Source organism: Rosa rugosa, chromosome 4, assembly GCF_958449725.1.
Source record: "Rosa rugosa chromosome 4, drRosRugo1.1, whole genome shotgun sequence".
NCBI classification, from domain to species: Eukaryota; Viridiplantae; Streptophyta; class Magnoliopsida; order Rosales; family Rosaceae; genus Rosa; species Rosa rugosa.
The window spans coordinates 8,004,642-8,022,894 of record NC_084823.1 but is presented as its reverse complement, the minus strand read 5'-3'; the positions used below and the strand labels follow the sequence as shown (position 1 = coordinate 8,022,894).

At 39.0% G+C, this 18,253-nt stretch overlaps 1 protein-coding gene across 1 annotated transcript; it reads right to left on the bottom strand.

The window, feature by feature from the left end:
* Nucleotides 1-5,673: 5,673 nt before the first annotated feature.
* Nucleotides 5,674-11,360, bottom strand: LOC133743506 (glucose-6-phosphate isomerase 1, chloroplastic). The gene is made up of 14 exons (XM_062171466.1): nucleotides 10,627-11,360; nucleotides 10,397-10,519; nucleotides 10,116-10,214; nucleotides 9,587-9,670; nucleotides 9,102-9,245; nucleotides 8,937-9,002; nucleotides 8,314-8,382; nucleotides 8,092-8,199; nucleotides 7,625-7,677; nucleotides 7,405-7,543; nucleotides 7,138-7,294; nucleotides 6,868-6,946; nucleotides 6,200-6,266; nucleotides 5,674-6,113 (listed from the first exon to the last, which is right to left on the bottom strand). The coding sequence occupies exons 1-14, from the start codon at nucleotides 11,170-11,172 to the stop codon at nucleotides 5,982-5,984; spliced, it is 1,866 nt and encodes a 621-aa protein (XP_062027450.1). The 5' UTR covers nucleotides 11,173-11,360; the 3' UTR covers nucleotides 5,674-5,981.
* Between the last annotated feature and the right edge of the window lie 6,893 nt (nucleotides 11,361-18,253).

Below are 18,253 nucleotides of genomic sequence, written 5' to 3'. Positions count from 1 at the left end.
AGCTCAATTGTATCTTGTACTGTAATTATTCTCATAGTGAAGAACATGTATCTCTCAGGAGGACGTAGGCATGGATTTATGCTTAACCTCATTAAATCTCGGTGTTCTCTTGTCGCTTGTCTTGTGGTTTGTTTACTTTTCTATCGGTCTACTCTGTGAGCCTTGACGGGAGGGATTCTAATTTCCCTAACAAGTGGTATTAGAGCCGAAGGTTCGGCTGGGACACCTCATCATTCCAGGTGGAGTCAGTTACATGGTTAAGGTGTTAACTCAAAGTGCATTAGGTGGAGCCAGCTCGGGGAAAATTTCTAGCAACGTGGAGTGGGTCAAAAACTCAAGAAAGTCCTAATCGAAGGTAGTCGATAGGTGGAGTGACTCGGAGGCTAAGTGGTGCGAGCCAGACTCAGAAAAAAATCCTAATTAAAGGTGGAGTTGCAAGAGACCAAGATATGACTCAAGGGAATGATGCTTGGTGAGAGTGTATATCTCACTAAGGTGGTTCGTGGTGTCAGCGATCGTGCTTGTTCGTCGTTCGTGGTATTCGTTCGCCGAAGGTTTGCATGTTGATCGTGGTTGTTCGTCATGGCTTCAGGTATTGCCTCATAGTTTGAGGTGGAGTAGTTTGACAGAAAAGGAAGTTTCACTCTTTGGGTGTAAGTGAGTGAAAGACATCCTAGTTCAACAGGGCTTAGTAAAGTGTTGAAGGGAAAGGATGTGAAACCGGAGAAGACAGCGAATAATGCACGGAAAACTGTAGGGGATTTAGTGATCATAGCAGGTCTAAATCCAGAGGTAGGGATGCTACAAGCGTCGTGACTAGGGTCATATGAAGCGAAAGGCTTGGATGGCATTGCTGTAGCAGAAACCGATTTTCATATGGAGATGCTCTCACAATCTCCATAGGTGACACATGTTCTTGACTGGATATTAGATTTGGGATTGGCGTACTTTGGGTGGTGTGACGATGTCCCAAAGTTACAGAGGAATTTGATATTCAGGAGCTAGTTGGTTTCCAAGGGCTATAAGTGTTTATAGCAGGTGGAGCGGAAAAATCACACATGGCGGTACAGTCCTCATACAGGGAGAACAGTGTGGTAGGTATCATCTGGTATGTCAGACCTCGATGGATATTGGGAAACAGGAGTGCGCATAGGCGAGTCTCGTTTGGGGGTACAACAGAGACGTCTGTTTGGATCATAAGAAATGAACATTTTGGCCTGACAAGGCGTGTCTTGGAGAAATTGAGCCAATGTCAGTGGCTCAAGCTATATATTGTCGACAAGCTCGAAATATATATTTAGAGGCTAAATAAAGCCTACTATGGAAGTATGACAAGTCAACTTTAGCATATTTTCCTACTTCGGCTAGGAAAAACCGAGCTAGACAAGGAAGGAGGGGTGGCAGACTAACCAAATGAAATCGAAATGTGCTGAAACTTTCCAGATCCATTATAGACAGCCCAAGGATCATTTCTTATGAAGAGTGCAAGAACTTTTGTTGAGTGGAAGGCCTTCAAACAATCAGCCCAATTTTCTACAGAAGCAAAACTGGAAAACTGGACCTGTAAGAGGTCCAGCAGCATTTTCGGCCCAACCACATGGAATAAAAATCTGAAATTTTACCAGGGTGATCTACACTCATAGTGGAACATTTCATATGAAGAAGTCGAAGGAATATAATGAAGTCTTGTTGGAGAAATAATTGAAGGAATAAAGGGGCAGAAACTGACCTAAAACCAGCTCAATATTCACATGTTCATGTTTCCTACCCACATGAAGAAAGCTAGATGCTTTTCTTCTTTTCCTTGGATATATTTTTCAAGACAATCTCTTTAATAGATCATCATCACTTCCATGTTGTTGCACCTTCATGCCTTGCTTTCATTTCATCATTTCTCTATCTTTTCCATATTTTACAAATCACTTTCATATTCCACTTTCATTATTTTTCTTCCACTCATCATTTCACTCTTCTTTTTCTTCCCTATATAAACACCTTCTCTTCTCATTCTAAATCACACATTCACAACACAACAACAACATCTCTAAGATGATCTAAGTTCTCTCTAGAGCAAACCTCTCTAAGAGCAACTCCTCTCCCTCTCTTTCTCTTTCTCTTAGCGGTGATCTCACTCCTAGTCCTAGTCTTCTCAGAAGCCGACTTTCAGTGCCACCAAACCCTCTGTCAACGTGCTTCGGTCCTAGTCTCCTCTGGAGCCGACGGTAGTGCCGCGACCACAACGGTTACAGAACCAGCCAAGCAAGGGTAACGCCCTAGCAACCCAGCCAAGCTAAAGTCACGCTTTAGCAAGATCTCAACATTTCCCGGTGATGTCGCTCTGCTCGATCTACAATATTGAGTATCGATTGTGTTAACAAGAAGAAAGCTCAGCAAAAGTCCTCGCCACGAGGCACAAAAAATCCCACGACGAGGTTGGTGCTCTCCTCGTCCACAATTGCTTGAAAAGAAGTCAGGTCAAGGGACACCCCCGACGACCGCACCCGAACGGTGCTGGCACGCCCGCGCAGAAAAGAGACTGTTGACCAGCTGCAGCAAAACTGGAGCCAAACAACATCATTGACAAGTTTCCTAGTTCAGATGATGGTGAGAAGGAAATTTTGCTAGGGAAGGGGTTGTTTTGAGGTCCCTCTTCAAAGTCAGTTGTTGATTGTTGACTCGGTGCAGTTACACATAGGATTGGTCTTTACGAATCAGGGAGGACCACAATTGATTCAGGCTATGTGTTGCTGGTACAAAAAAAGGCCAATGGTTAAAGATGGTGCAAGGTAATTTTGCATGGCATTCTCATCAAGGTGGAGATTGTTAGGATGTGATGAGAATTAATTAGGAAAGGCAAGTCCTAGTTGGATTTGGTTAGTCTTCCTAATTGGACATGGTTGATGTCAAAGTTTATTCCTATCAGGAATAGGATCTTTCTCCTGTACAAGAAGGTTTGGTTTTCCTACTACCAATTGGATTATAATTGGGGTGCCTATATATAGAGGGCATGGGTAGTAAACCAAGGCATGGTCGGTGCATGCGATCATCGACAAGAGAGTGTATATCTCTTGGGTAAGGGAGCAGAGATGTCAAGAGTGAATACAGCTCTTGGGTGAGAGTGAGTTCTTGGGAAATTCTATGAGTGTGGGTGTACAAGGGTTATGGTGATTTAGCTCAATTGTATCTTGTACTGTAATTATTCTCACAGTGAAGAACATGTATCTCTTGGGAGGACGTAGGCATGTATTTATGCTGAACCTCATTAAATCTCGGTGTCCTCTTGTCGCTTGTCTTGTGGTTTGTTTACTTTTCTATCGGTCTACTCTGTGAGCCTTGACGGGAGGGATTCTAATTTCCCTAACAAGAGGTAAATCAAAATAGGCAATGAAAGCTAATTGTAATTAGTTTATAGCTTTAAAATTTTTATTTTGTGACTTTGAGAATAAATAAACAGTATAATATTTAATATTACTTGAAAAATATTATAAATTAATTATAGTCTATGCTACCAAGTTAAAATATTAGAGTCTTAGGAACACCAATGGCTAAGATGATGTTATGTAACATGAAGCATATGCACTGTAGAAATTTCAAAAAAAAAAAAAAAAAAAAAAAAAAACTTCACCATTTCCATTTTGTTTTTTAGAAATTGGCGTACCAATTAAAATATCTTATTCCATTTTCTCTTGGGAAATTACAAAAATCAAATGTTTTGGGCTCAAATCAGAGGCCCAAAAGGCCTTTGTTACAGTTGGATTAGCGCGTGGAGTTTACGCGTGGTTTTCGGGCAACCGACCCGATAGGCCTGTCTATATATAACACACAAATCAAACCTTCTATTTCTCAGTTTCTCTGTTCATCGTTTTGCCAAAACCCTAGTTTTCTTTTCTGCAATTTCGCATTGTGCCATTTTTCCTCCAGATTCTGTCCGTTTGTTTCGATCAATAAAGAGATGAGGCTGGTGCGCTCTGGGGCATTTGGTGTCAGAAAGATGAAATCGTTGAGGAAGCAAAAGGCGGATATTGAAAAGAAGAAGAAGAAGAAGAAGAGGGCTCTTCAGCAGTTTGAATTTACAGATCCGGAATTGACATTCTCAGCGGACGAGTTACTGCTCGATCCGACAGATCAGCAGTTTGAATTTACAGATCCGGAATTAATGTTCTCAGCGGACGAGTTACTGCTCGATCCGACAGATCAGCAGTTTGAATTTACAGATCCGGAATTAATATTCTCAGCGGACGAGTTACTGCTCGATCCGACTTGTGATGGTCAGATTCTAGGGGCAGAGGAGGAGATTGATAATGGTGATGGGTCCTTGAATAACCCATCAATTGATCTTGAGGAGGAGGAGGAGGAGGAGAGTGTTGAGATTTTCCTGGCTTGTTTTGTTGAATGGGGTGCTCATGAAATATAATTTTAGTAGTGGGTTAAATATCAATACGATACAAAATGATCAAGTAGTGGGTTAAATATTTCTGTTTCCACTTTGTCAATCATTGTCCCTATGACGAAACATGATTATCCTTGCAACATATTTTAATTTTTAATTTTTTAATTTTGTATCAAAAAAACATATTTTAATTTTAAATAGTTTTCAATATTTAGGTATACAAATAACAAAAAAAAAAAAAAAATTGTCTACTATTTGTTGATAAAATCCCATCATTTTTCATTCTCAAATAGTTTCTCACTTTCTTTTTATTTTTACAATGAATAATCATGTAATATTTTGAAATTGACGGAATGGGTAAGAGTATGAATAAGTAGGATATAAGTCGGCTCAACACATTTCAATATAGAATCGACTTCTTATGGCCTTGTCCGACCTGTGTTCATAAAAAACGAGTAAGAAATACAAAGTAACGAGTAAGAAATACAAAGTACCTCAATCAAATCCATAAAGATCATATGCATATTAAGCCTTCTAAGAACAAGTTGTAATGTTTAAAGAACACAGTTGACCCTTAAATACAACACATTTTAAATTTTGTATAAGCCATATCAAACAAAATGCAAGCTAGTATTATTATAAGGCTAAGGGTGTGGTAATTTTTTTATTTGCTCTAAATAAGGTTTTTGACCTTCTCCAAAAAAAAAAAAAAAAAAAGGTTTTTCGACAATGCCACATAGTTATCTTGATTATAAATCCAAAAAAAAAAATGAATGATAGTATTTTGAAAATTTGACTTACCCCAATGGTAATATCTAATTTCCAAATCTATCATAGTAGTTCTTCTACTACAACTTCTTGATCTGTTTAGTTGAAGGCAGCAAAATGATATGTAATAGCCATCTTGGCATGTGTTTAATGAAATCCACATTTAAAAAAAAATATGTGAAAATACAATACGTGGGCTAATTCATAAAAGCTTTTGAGTTGTTTTTTTTTTTTTTTTTTTTTTTGAGTCAAACCCCTGAAGCGAAATACTATATTTATCATCTATTAGTGAAAGGCCATAGACAGAAAAGAATATAGTGATTGTGGATGGTACATAGAAATAAACCTACTTATTATACATTCAAATACGTAGAGGTAACGGAAATCATCCATTAGTACGGGAGGCGCTAGAGATCTAGTTCCTAATAAAAGCTTTTGAGTTTTGATAACCCTTAAAGGCCAATAGCCATAACCATGTGAAAGCAACAAGCAGAGCAGACAACGTTGACAGAGAATGAAGATTATGACCCCAAGATTAATTTGTATAATATTTCTGTTAAACCAGCTTATTCCCCAATAACGTCTAGAAACTGTAGTTTGTGACAACGGTCGAATGACAGAGCCTCGCACTTGAATTTTATTTCCAAGCTTAATTTAACCAGATTCTCGATTCTGAAATTAACAAAGATACTATGGGACTGAAATTAAATAATGCTTGCTAATACATGGAGATGATCTCTTCGTTTATGGCACATGGAGATGTACTCTCTGTTCTGCTCTGTTCTGTTTTTCTATGGCACATGGAGATTGGAGATGAAAGAAATCAATATAATGCCTCCACATTACACTCGCCGAGGAAAACTTTGACGCTCCGTGGTGAACCGCAACTGCCTTCAGCAATAAGAGCTCTGTCATTTGACGCCATGTGAGCGATGATCTTGTAAATCATTTCAATCTGAAGCAAGCAAAGCAATTAGGTAAGTACGTTAGCAAATGGGAAAAAAAAAAAAAAAAAGGATGGAAACAGAAAACTGGTAATACATCTTCAGGAGCGTGGCACCGATCAGCTACTTCGTCTAGTGTCAACGGCTCAACAGGCTCTTTACAGCTGAAAACAAAAGGAGGGTAAGTGGTGATGGTTAGAAACAAGACAAACTCAGTCATATCTTTAGCATATGTCACATTTTAGAAGCGGTCCCCTCATTCCCCTCATGCCCCTTGTCTGTTTTCCAAATAATGGTCAAGTTTTTTTTTTTTTTCGATAACACAAATAATGATAAGTGGTCACATTCTCTTAGTAGCATATCTTTTTGCCATATTTGTAAGAAAACTTCTGCACTCAAAAATACAAGGATGTGACGCCAATTTTGGTCCAAAGCAAAGTGCCTTTTTTCCTATAGATTTCGTAACATTCCAGATTTTGCCTGTAAGAATCTTTTTAAAATATGATTTGTTGTCACATTCTCAGAAGTATAGCATGTAAAAGTTTCCACATTTTTCTTTTTGCTACATTTGAAAACACTTCACAAATCAGAGAACATTATTTCAATACTAGGATGTCCGTTAAACAACAAATTTTGTTCCGAAGCAAATTGCTCTTTCCCTTTCTTGTAAAAATACAAGATTATATGCCAGAATATAACTAAGAATTGCAACAACTCCTTATTTCAGAACAAATGCACAAAAAGAGTGTATAATTGACATCACACCTGGCCTCATTAAGTACGGATAAAACCCGTTTCTGAAGAGCTAATACTTCTCCGGCTGCTTTCTTCCCGGCCTCCACACCTGAAACAACAATACATGTAGGATTAACAAAGACAGATCAAAGAAAAATCACCGGTCAGACATTTTAGGTGAACTCAGTTAACAATATCAGATACAAATGCATAATGCACTGAGCAAAAAAACAAAAACAAAAAAAAATCCCTTTTATCTCTCATTTCAAACCCAAGGATGGTCAAAACAGTTTTACTTACCAGGTTGATGGTATGCATTAATGTTGACAAGTGAGGCATAAATCCCAACCGCTCTCTCATAAAGTGCTATAAGAGCACCTACAGATCTAGGTGTCACTTCTTCCACAGAAACCGTAATCGACTCTCGGTCATTAGAATAAAGAGCCGATCGTGTTCCCTGTAAGAAGTTAATTTTAGATAGGCAGGAATTTTAAAATAGAAAAGTACAAGGAAACTGAAAAATCTCTTCTCCAGATAACATTAACTGGTTAATGTGATGAATCTAACCTGTAGCATTCCAAATAGATAGTCACCACATGTGACACCTGGTTCAAGCTCCCAATCATGACCAGGAGGCCTATCTCGTAGTACTTCAATGAATGTCACAAAGAAATTGTGCACGCCATCTCTCAGTTGTTGGATGTATCTGCAAAAGCAGGTGCATCAGGCTCGGAAATGGTTTACATCAAGATATAGATAAACCTAATAAAGTAAATTGAAAACTCACGCATGCTGATCCGTGCTCCCTTTATTTCCATACACTGTAAGTCCTTGATTCACCTGAAAAATCAAAAGGTGAGCTTCAAGCCATGCTAAAACTATAAATTACAAAGTCTTGACACATGAAGAATCTAGGGCAGGACCATCTTAACGATGGAGATTGGAGAGTACTACTTAAAGAAAAAATGGACTGAAGCAATCCAGTGAACAAATAGACTGAACAACTCAGAAAACAATCCATGTTTACTTGATCAGTTAACAACTCTGATCCAAATTGATTCATAAAGATATACAAATTATGAGCGGTTTGGTAACAAAGACTCATAGAACTTGGTGGAAGCTTGACACTAGAATCCCAATCACCATTATAAACAATTATAATGCAAAATGCTAGAAATACATGATATTGGCAACCTAACTAAGAGTTTTCTGGATGATTAATATTCCCCAAACAAAAGAATAACCTACACATACCCGATTACCATCAAGGTCAAATTCTTTCCCAATAGATTCCATGACCAACTGCTGCAAATACCGACTAAATAATAATAGGCTGTCCTTGTAAGGAAGAACAACCATATCCTGAGAAAATCGAAAGGGGAAACAGTTAAATATCTTCAGAAAGAAACCAACCATAAAGAAATCACACTGAAAAATACACTATTTAAAGACATTCATAGATTGAGCAAACAATACCTTGGATCCCAATCCATCAGTAGCCCAATACCAGCATAAAGCAAGCAAGGCGGCAGGATTATTCTTAACCTGAACGAATTCCAAGCTTATTTTAGTCAGGGTAAACTCGAGAAACAACAACACAACCACTATTGTCAATTAGTTTCGCAATTTTTTTCTCATGGAATTCAACTACAAATTGGAGCTCAGACTTGAAAATCATTTATTATTAGGACATAAAACTAATTACATCACCAGCAAAGAACAACAAGAATTGGGTTTGATGCTAAAGGCAACAGATATAATAGTACTAGACTGGTGTGCAAATGGACTATTTCAAACAGAAATAAAAAAGGAGGCAGGGTAAGGCATATAATATACTGAATATCATTAATCAAACTTCAATGAAGCTATGGTGCAGCTGGGCCAAAGACATGATTCATATATTGCAATACAAGGTATAGTTTCATTAATTATTCCATTATTTATAATATACCAACCCTCATAGATGACCTTGCCCATGTGCCACGAAAAGGTACTTGACAGGAATCACAACTCAAAATCAAAATTGAAAAGATACTCTGACATTATGATTCAGAAACTTCAGCAATATGTTCAAGCAGAAGTAAAAACCTCATGCTTACCACAGTGGTTCTATTAGCCTCATCCATCAACTTTCCACCAGCGAGCATTTCTTTAATGTCAATTCCCTGAAACAAGGATGAAATATAGATAACCATCCAAGTAAATAAACAAAATTAAAAAACATGAATGATGATCATGTACAATTGGAATTCTGTAATACCAACCTGAAGCGCTGCTGGAAGAAGACCAACTGCAGACATTTCAGATGTTCTTCCACCAACCCAGTCAAACATTGGGAATCTAGCTAACCAGCCCTCAATTCTAGCAGTGTTGTCTAATAATGAATTTTCTTGAGTTATAGCCACACCCTACACAGAAACAGAAGAGCATGAGAAATAAATGGCGTAAAACAATTAAAATAAGACGATAAAAAATCTGCTGCTAGAGTAAAATGCACATGAAAAATAAGCACATTGGTCAATCAGGCACTGGAAAAGTGACAAAAATATAAATAACTTTTTGAAAACATGATAACATCCCACTGTCAAATACAAATGAGTAAATGAACAGCAATCAGCATCCAGCTAGTCAACAAACCACTTAATATATTACCTAGACTCTAGCCCTAATTACACCAAACAGACTCCTACATTTCCACTACAAAGCATGGAATTTTAACAAAGCATAAAGAAAAACCTGAGATCAAAACCTGTTTTGCGAAATTTAGGCCAGCCTCACGAAAGGCCTTCTGTACTTCGAGTAAACCATTTCTAGTTTCAGGAGTACCTCCACTCTGAAAATGATTGAAATCAATATTACATCAGAAACATGCATTACATAATAAGCAAGAACAAAATTTACAGAATAAAAAACTGGATAGAATTGTCTCCATCTTTTCTCAATTTAGCTCTCACTTATCGTACACTTTAAGGGTTATTTGTCTTTAAACTGAGGGTATTAGAACATTCTCTAGGGGCACCCTGAATGAGCTCCAAGTTAAAATTTAGGGAAACATTAAGAGAACTTATCCAATAATCCTAGAGTGGTCTCCGAAAAGTGGGGATGAATAAAATTGTTTGCTATAACATAATGTAAATTCACCAGGTGCTTATTAGATATGTTTCATGATCCAACATCATGCCTATTCACAGGGAGCGTTTACTACATAGTTCAGAACTTCATATCATAGCATTAGCACACACCAGCAGAAAAATGGCAAAGAAAACGTCGGTTCAAACCTTTGAAATCACAATGACAAGAGTAGAAGCCAGCTCTTCACCGAGCTGTGCAATCTGATGATCAATTCCTGCTGGATCGGTATTGTCAATGAATCGTATCTGCCAAGAAAATCCAATGTTAATAAACAAACATTCATCAAAATACAAGGGGATAGTATGATCCATATCACCGGTAACTAGCAAATAACTATTGTAAACCTCTCTTAATCTCCCCTTACAAGCAATTGCATGCAGTTTGCATAACTCTACAGTATAATTCCCACTATCTACCATCAATGTACCTTAAGAGGAGGAACATCAGGCGCCAATGCCTCAGCAACAAACTGTGGTCCAAGTGCCGAGCCTCCGATTCCAACCGAAAGAACCTGAGTAAAACGACCCTCCGGAGAAGCCGGCGGCTTAATCTGCAATTCTCATCAACCATTTCCTCAATCACTCTACCAACATTGCCATCAAACTTAACCGAATCAAAATTCACAACCAAACAGACATTTGAAATTACAATTCTGACCTTACCGCTGACGACGTCGCCGGAAAACTTAAGCAGCGCCTCGAGCGTGTTCTCAATCTGAGCCGTGAGCACCGGTTTCGGCGCCCGCTTAGGGTCTCTCAGCCAGTAATGCCCGACCATCCGCCCCTCATCGGGATTCGCAATCGCGCCTTTCTCCAGGTCCTCCATCGCCTTAAACGCCGCCTGGAACCGGGGCTCCATTTCCGCGACGAACTCGTCGGTAAACCCGACCCGACTCACATCCAAATACAGCCCTAGCTCCTTGTGCTGGTACAACCAGTCCACGTACCTCCGCCACAACGCCCGAGGATCCTTCTCCAGAACCTTCTTCTTCTTGTCCTTAATCACAGCGCCATCGCCGTCAGCCTTTGCCAACTCGGCCTTGATCTCCCGCGCCACCGACTGAGCGAACAAGCTCCGATCGCCGGGCCTCGGCCGGGCCGTCGGAAACGAAACGGAGTCTTTACGTAATAGACTCGCCGCCGGCGGCCTCAGCCGCGGCTTGAGAGTCGGAGAAGAGGAACAAATGCCGGAAATTGAAGCCATTGGAGGTTCCGCAATCGGAGAAATTTAGACAGTTGAATTGGCAGTGAGTCACTCCATAGCTCTCTGTGTGGGTCTTTGAAGGTTTGCGTTGTGTGCTAGGAAGTAGTTGGAGTTGAAAATCTGTTGGCTTTTTCTGGAGGCTTTGGTTTTGCGGGCGGAGCTGTCCATCACACATTGATTTGCTGGTAGTTTTTGGCTTGGAGTTGACGGAAATGGGCATGGGTTGGGGGTTTAATTACGGAAATGGCAGCGAATATTCGGGGTTTTAAGGGGGCGTCCTTGGCCGGCGGAGGCTCGGGGGTGTCGTGAAGGGTCAAGAGTCGTGAATCGGGGGTAGAAAAGAATAGGGTCACGAGTTTTAATTATTAAAGAAAGAGAGATGGAGTCACGGCACACGATTCTCATGACATAATCATAATTAAGAGGCCACCTGTTGGTCATTTTATGTGCAGTGCACTAGTTGAGCAATGAGCAATGATTGTAATATGAGGGGTGTTTGTACCCTTCATGCTTGACCGAGTGAGGTCGTATGATTTTATATCAATTGATCAGTCTTCCATTCCCCTAAAAAAAAAGAGGCCACCTGTTACTCTCGTTCGCGGAAAAACGAAGCTCGTTGCTTCTATAAGTCTAACCCATCTGTTTGGACCCAAAATGAACATTTTGGCCTAACAAGGCATGTGTTTGAGAAATTGAGCCAATGTCAGTGGCTCAAGCTATATATTGTCGACAAGCTCGAAATATATATTTAGAGGCTAAATAAAGCCTATTATGAAAGCATGGAAGCATGAAAAGTCAACTTTAGCACATTTTCCTACTTCGGCTAGGAGAAGCCGAGCTAAACAAGGAAGGAGGGGCGGCAGACTAACCAAATGAAATCTAAATGAGCTAAAACTTTCCAGATTAATTCTAGAAAGCCCAAGGATCATTTCTTATGAAGAGTGCCAGAGCTAGTTTTGAGTGGAAGGCCTTCAAAAAATCAGTCCAATTTTCTACAGAAGCAAAACTGGAAAACTGGACCTGTAAGAGGTCCAGCAGCATTTCCAGCCCAACCGCATGGAATAAAGCTCTGAAAATTTGTTAGGATGATCTACACTCATAGTGGAACATTTTTTATGAAGAAGTCGAAGGCTCATTCTGAAGGCTTGTTGGAGAAATAATTGAAGGAATAAAGGGGCAGAAACTGACCTAAAACCAGCTCAATATTCACATGTTCATGTTTCCTACCCACATGAAGAAAACTAGATGCTTTTCTTTTTTTCCTTGGATATATTTTTCTACAACAATCTCTTTAATAGATCATCATCACTTCCATGTTTTTGCACCTTCATGCCTTGCTTTCATTTCATCATTTCTCTATCTTTTCCATATTTTACAAATCACTTTCATACTCCACTTTCATTATTTTTCTTCCACTCATCATTTCACTCTTCTTTTTCTTCCCTATATAAACACCTTCTCCTCTCATTCTAAAACACCCATTCACATACAACAACAACATCTCTAAGATGATCTAAGTTCTCTCTAGAGCAAACTTCTCTAAGAGCAACTCCTCTCCTTCTCTTTCTCTTAGCGGTGATCACACTCCTAGTCCTAGTCTTCTCAGAAGCCGACTTTCAGTGCCACCAAACCCTCTGTCAACGTACTTCGGTCCTAGTCTCCTCGGGAGCCGACGGTAGTGTCGCGACCACAACTGTTACAGAACCAGCCAAGCAAGGGTAAAGCCCTAGCAACCCAGCCAAGCTAAAGTCACGCTTTAGCAAGTTCTCCTCACTTCCCAGTGGTTCTCGCTCTGCTCGATCTACAACATCGAGTATCGATTGTGATTTTCAAGAAACTCAGCAAAAGTCCTCGCCACGAGGCACAAAGAATCCCACAACGAGGTTGGTGCTCTCCTCGTCCACAATTGCTTGAAAGAAGTCAGGTCAAGGGACACCCCCGACGACCGCACCCGAACGGTGCTGGCACGCCCGCGCAGAAAAGAGACTGTTGACCAGCTGCAACAAAATTGGAGCCAAACACCATCTATGACACGGAGAGGAAAAAGTTTTGGTCAAAGCGGTGTGTAAAGGTAGTAATTTACTGCCTCTGACTCTAGTTAAAAAAATTTACTCCTATTTACCAAGGGCTATGTTACTATGAATAATTCATTTCTTATCGTCAATACTTCCAATGGTACGTTAAAAAGCAACACGAACTAATATACTACTTACTATTTTCACGACAGATTTATTCGATCTAAAATGATGGAATACCTCGGTGGTTCTAAGTTGAGTCTCATTTAGCTTATAATGATCGTTATTGACGTATTACATGTACCATTATTTATTACTGATTTACAAGATTGTGCGTGACTCTCCTATAACTTGAGTTGTAAACGAGAGAGAAGTCATAACTCATCACGTCTGTGATTTGCAATGTATGTGGTACGTGTTACTTAATTCTTAACAAATGTCTTCTCTTTCTCATTGTCATAGCTATCTAGTTAGCAAAATCACACATAACACTTATTTTACTAAATTTAAGAAAAGAATAAACTTCGTTATTTTCATATTGAGTTTACAAAAAAAAAGCCTCTAGCTCTCAATAACCCTAGCAACACCGTCATCAGTGTCAAGCACTTTGTGCACGACCTTGGTCATGTCTCTACATATCCCGATCACCCAAAACGATCGCGTGTGTTGTCGTCTAGTACAACATTTTTCCATCGTTGTTGGCTCCATCCCTTGCCTTTGGTAGATGCATATGGATCTGTCATGGAAAATTTGTTTAGGCTTGTTTGTGGCAGGCAAGGGAGGCCACAAGGGGGCGGTTGAAAGGTTCAATTTCAATGCGGTGGATCTCATATGGATTGGTCTGGGTTGATGGCAGCTGATGTGTTAGTGTTTTTGTTGCCTAAATTGTGGTGGCTTTCGGATCTTGGCCGGTGTCGAGTTGTGTGGGATTATCATTTGATCTCTTCACATGCATCTCTAATACCCATTGGAGGTGATCACTATCGCTTTGCTCAGGATGATAATTTGCTTGAAGGTTGTAAGCTATGGCAAGGCTACTCTCATGTAGGGGAGGTGTTGTGGTGGCTTAAACCTTCTTTGGTTTTGGTAGGGCTTCACAAACAGATAGATTTAATTGCTATGGAGTCCAGGATCTTCGATGTGGGGAGTGGCAGCACCACTACTGAGCGGCCTTGCGTATGGAGGTCTTTTGTTCCCGATCCTACATCCGTGTAATTTTCATATCCAGACATGGGACCCCAGGTCGACCTTGGATATGGCAAAGGACTTGGGTTCCGCATTGGATTTAGACCTCAGCCCACTGTTGCTCTTGAATTTGGGACCTAGGTTCATGGAATTTGTTCTTCAAAGTTCGTTTGCAATTATTCGAGTTTTTGACATCTTTGATCGCTCTCGTTATCTCGGTGAGCGACTCATCTCTCTTAGGTGGTCTTCTCACCTATTATAGTTACAATAATGGTTATGTTTACAATTTTGCACTGCTCAAATGACCTTGATAGTGCATTGTTTGATGCCTTTTGACATATGGTCTGGTTCACAATTTTTTAGGCTAGATGCGGCTTTGCATTTTGTTATGTTCTATGCTTTCTCCTCACTTCTCAATTTCATTTAATATCTTCTCTTTCAAAAAAAATAAAAAAATCTAATTAGCAAACCATATAAAGCTCAACTTCTCCATTGTTATTCCACTTACGTACAACAACACTTCGTCTGAAAAATATGGATATATGACTTTAACCCATCATCACTAACTTGTCCGTACCTTTTGCTACCTATCAAAGCTCGGTGGTAATACGCTAAAAGTAGTGCACAATTTAACCCCTGCAAGACATGGTCATTAGAATAATATAGAGTAAATGGGGATCGTTCATGCCAAGGACTAGAGGGGAATGCAAGTTTCACACAAGAAAACAAAGAAAATAAAAGAAAACGAAGAACTAAAGATGAGAGGTTTTAGAAAACAGAATTTTTAAAGCAAGAAAACGTTTGATTTTAAGAAAGATACCAATGGGATGAAGATAGTTTGTTACAACCCAGTATGCATAGCAAAATATTGTCCAACTTTGGCTCCCGTCCTCACAGTTATTTTTTGGGCTCCCACCTAAAACACGTCTTACTATGGGGAGGTAAGTCTGTACATATAAGGCACATCATCTCCTCTCTTCCGGGTGATGTGGGATCTTCCAATACACTCCATTAGGAGCCCAACGTCCCGGGGAGTGGCTTTGATACCATTCTGTCACAGCCTAGTCTGCATAGTAAGATATTGTTCACTTTGGGCGCCGCCCTCACGGTTTTGTTATTGGGCTCCCACCCAAAAGATGTCTTGCTATGTGGTGGTGACTCTACACATATAAAACACATGCATCATCTCCTCTCTCCTATGCAAGTATGGGATCCTACATGGTTAGAAGCAAATTTTTCCACCACCTAAACACAATCAAGTTCAATTAATTATTCTAAGTACCTTTACTATATCGTGAGAAAAAAACACCCAAGAACAAACCGTGAAACGCATGCATAAGTTATTATTTACTTTCCTTAAGTTATTTGATCTTAGTGATACACACTCAAAGTCAAAAGCATTCTAAAACATAAAATCATAGTCAAGAAATGCAAGCTAGTCTAAACATGCTTCAAATAATTAAGTACAAATGAAAGTTTGACTGTTTATTAGGCAAGATTCTAGTATGAAAGCCATCTAGTCACAAACCCAAGTTGATTGATTTAACTTTTGTCAAAAGCATCACTACTTAGCAAACAGAGAATACAAAATGATTAGGTGAGTTGTTTCTTTATCGATCCTACCTTTAATTACATGTATATACTCTGTGTTGGCCACCACAAAACATATACATATAAAAGTTATCTATCATGCAAAACTAATCAATCATCTGACATAAGACATAGCAAAAATAACTCAAAAATTCTAATTAAAATATCATGAGTTCGGGGCATCAAAACTACCCCCTAACTAAAGATGGTTTAGTTACTCATAAAGAAAATAAAGAAGAGTGGGAAGAAGAAGTCGCAGCATAGGCTGCGAGAGAGAGAGAGAGAGAGAGATGATGCATATGGATACCTTTTATATGCATAGAGGTTGCCTCATTTTTTGTTGTTATGTAGGAAATCCAAATTCTAAAAGCATTAGGATTAGCGTGCTTAGGCGGAATTTTCCTATTGGCTATTGAACTTGATGACTCATTCTGTTAACGTTAGAGTCCGCGGGGGTCTCTAGTTAGCTTTAGAGAAAGAGAGAGAGAGAGAGAGAACGACACAATAAGTATAGTGGTTCGTCTCCCGCCTTAGCGGGAGACTACGTCCACTTGAAAGCTTAACTAGTGTGTTCGAGCCTTGCGGCCCAAAGGGGATTACATGAGATGTAATGGGATGGTGTTTAAGTGAGAGGAGACATTCCTTTTATAGGTGAAGGAATGCTTCTCCTTTACATTTTCTTAGATGTGGGATGACTAAAATCACTATTCTAGTCTAGAAAGTATGTTTGTGAAGGCAACTTTGCAAGGCCGGGAAGGTGGCTTCCCGGCGACGTATTTGCGACTTTCGGATATCGTAGCGTAGCTTGAACATAGGGCTACAAGATGCAAGTAGCGGTTGGGCCTCACCATGGCTTGTGGGTGTCCCAAAGAGGGTGTTACTTATGCTTGGTGAGATAGCAAACTAGTCATGCTAGTAGAGGTATCTACACATTTGAACCATCCAAATCGCGCCATTTGTCCATATTAAGTCGGAATATGAAGCACAAACTCGTCATTGGGCTTCCCGGTGTGATTTGGGTTTTGAAACATGAATTCCTGTCAAAAATGAGATTCACGTGCAACTTGAACTTTTTGTACTAAATCAGCCATAACTTCTTCTAAAAAAAAATTATATTTATGAACAGTAAAAAGCTCTAGAAACTCGACATCTAAGACCTTTCATCAATATAAGAATCATTATTTAGTTCGTCTTGAACTGCTCTCATTGCTCTATTGAAATTGACTTATTTGTATAGGCAAATTTGCCGATTTTGCATTTCATGCGTATTTTCTCCTTTGCTCCAATCAGTCCAATGCAATCCTATTAAAACAAAAGAATCATAAATACTATATAATAGAGGGATTTGTGGGACAAAATATAGGGAAATAAACATTATATAATATACACATTTTCTTCTCTTATCAGGTGGGTTCGTTGTCATGGAGGAGGTCCAATAAAGGGATTAAGAAAGAGTCAATCTTTAGGAAGAAAATAAATGGAGAAATTTGATATGAAATGATATTTTTTTTATGAAGTGATTCACATGCTAAACACGTATATATTTTTGTGACAGATTAGATGAGACTAACAAAAGTATATATGAATAACTTTTTTTTTTCTCCTCATCACCAACTCTCAATCTCGTGGATGATTATTGCCACCGGCCAAAGCTCCATGGATTTGATGCCATGGAGAACATTGAAGAGTGAGGCTTGAGGAAGAGTGCGATTTAGGAAATGAAAAATTGACATTTTTCTTCATTTTTTTTTCTCGTGAATCATCTTTCGATACATAGAATGATGTTGACAAGCAAGGAAAATAACTTTTACTAAATATCATATTTAGGCAAATGAAGTCACAAATAAGAATTACTCAAATCTTTATTCAAAAAAAAAAAAGAATTACTCAAATCTAATCCTTCCATCATTCTCAAAGAAAAAATCCAATCCTAACAAATCAGAGATTAAGAAACAAAATGTCGCCATTTCCAAAAAAAAAAAGAAACAAAATGTCGCCGCCGGCATTGCACAATGCCACGTCTATTGATCTATGGGCAAACACTCCAGGAAAAAAAACCAACCACAACAAAAGATCTCCAAAATTTCAAAAAAAGATCTCCAAAAAAAAATCTATTTGATCTTTTTTTTTTCCTCCCAATTTTCGATTTCCCCACCCACCAAATATTTCTGGTCTTCCGAAAGACATAACCTTTTGTTTTCTGTTAACAAAAGAGACTGTTATTTTGCTATTTTCCCCCAAACAAAATTGGTATTTATAAAATTGGGTATATATATATATATATATGTATT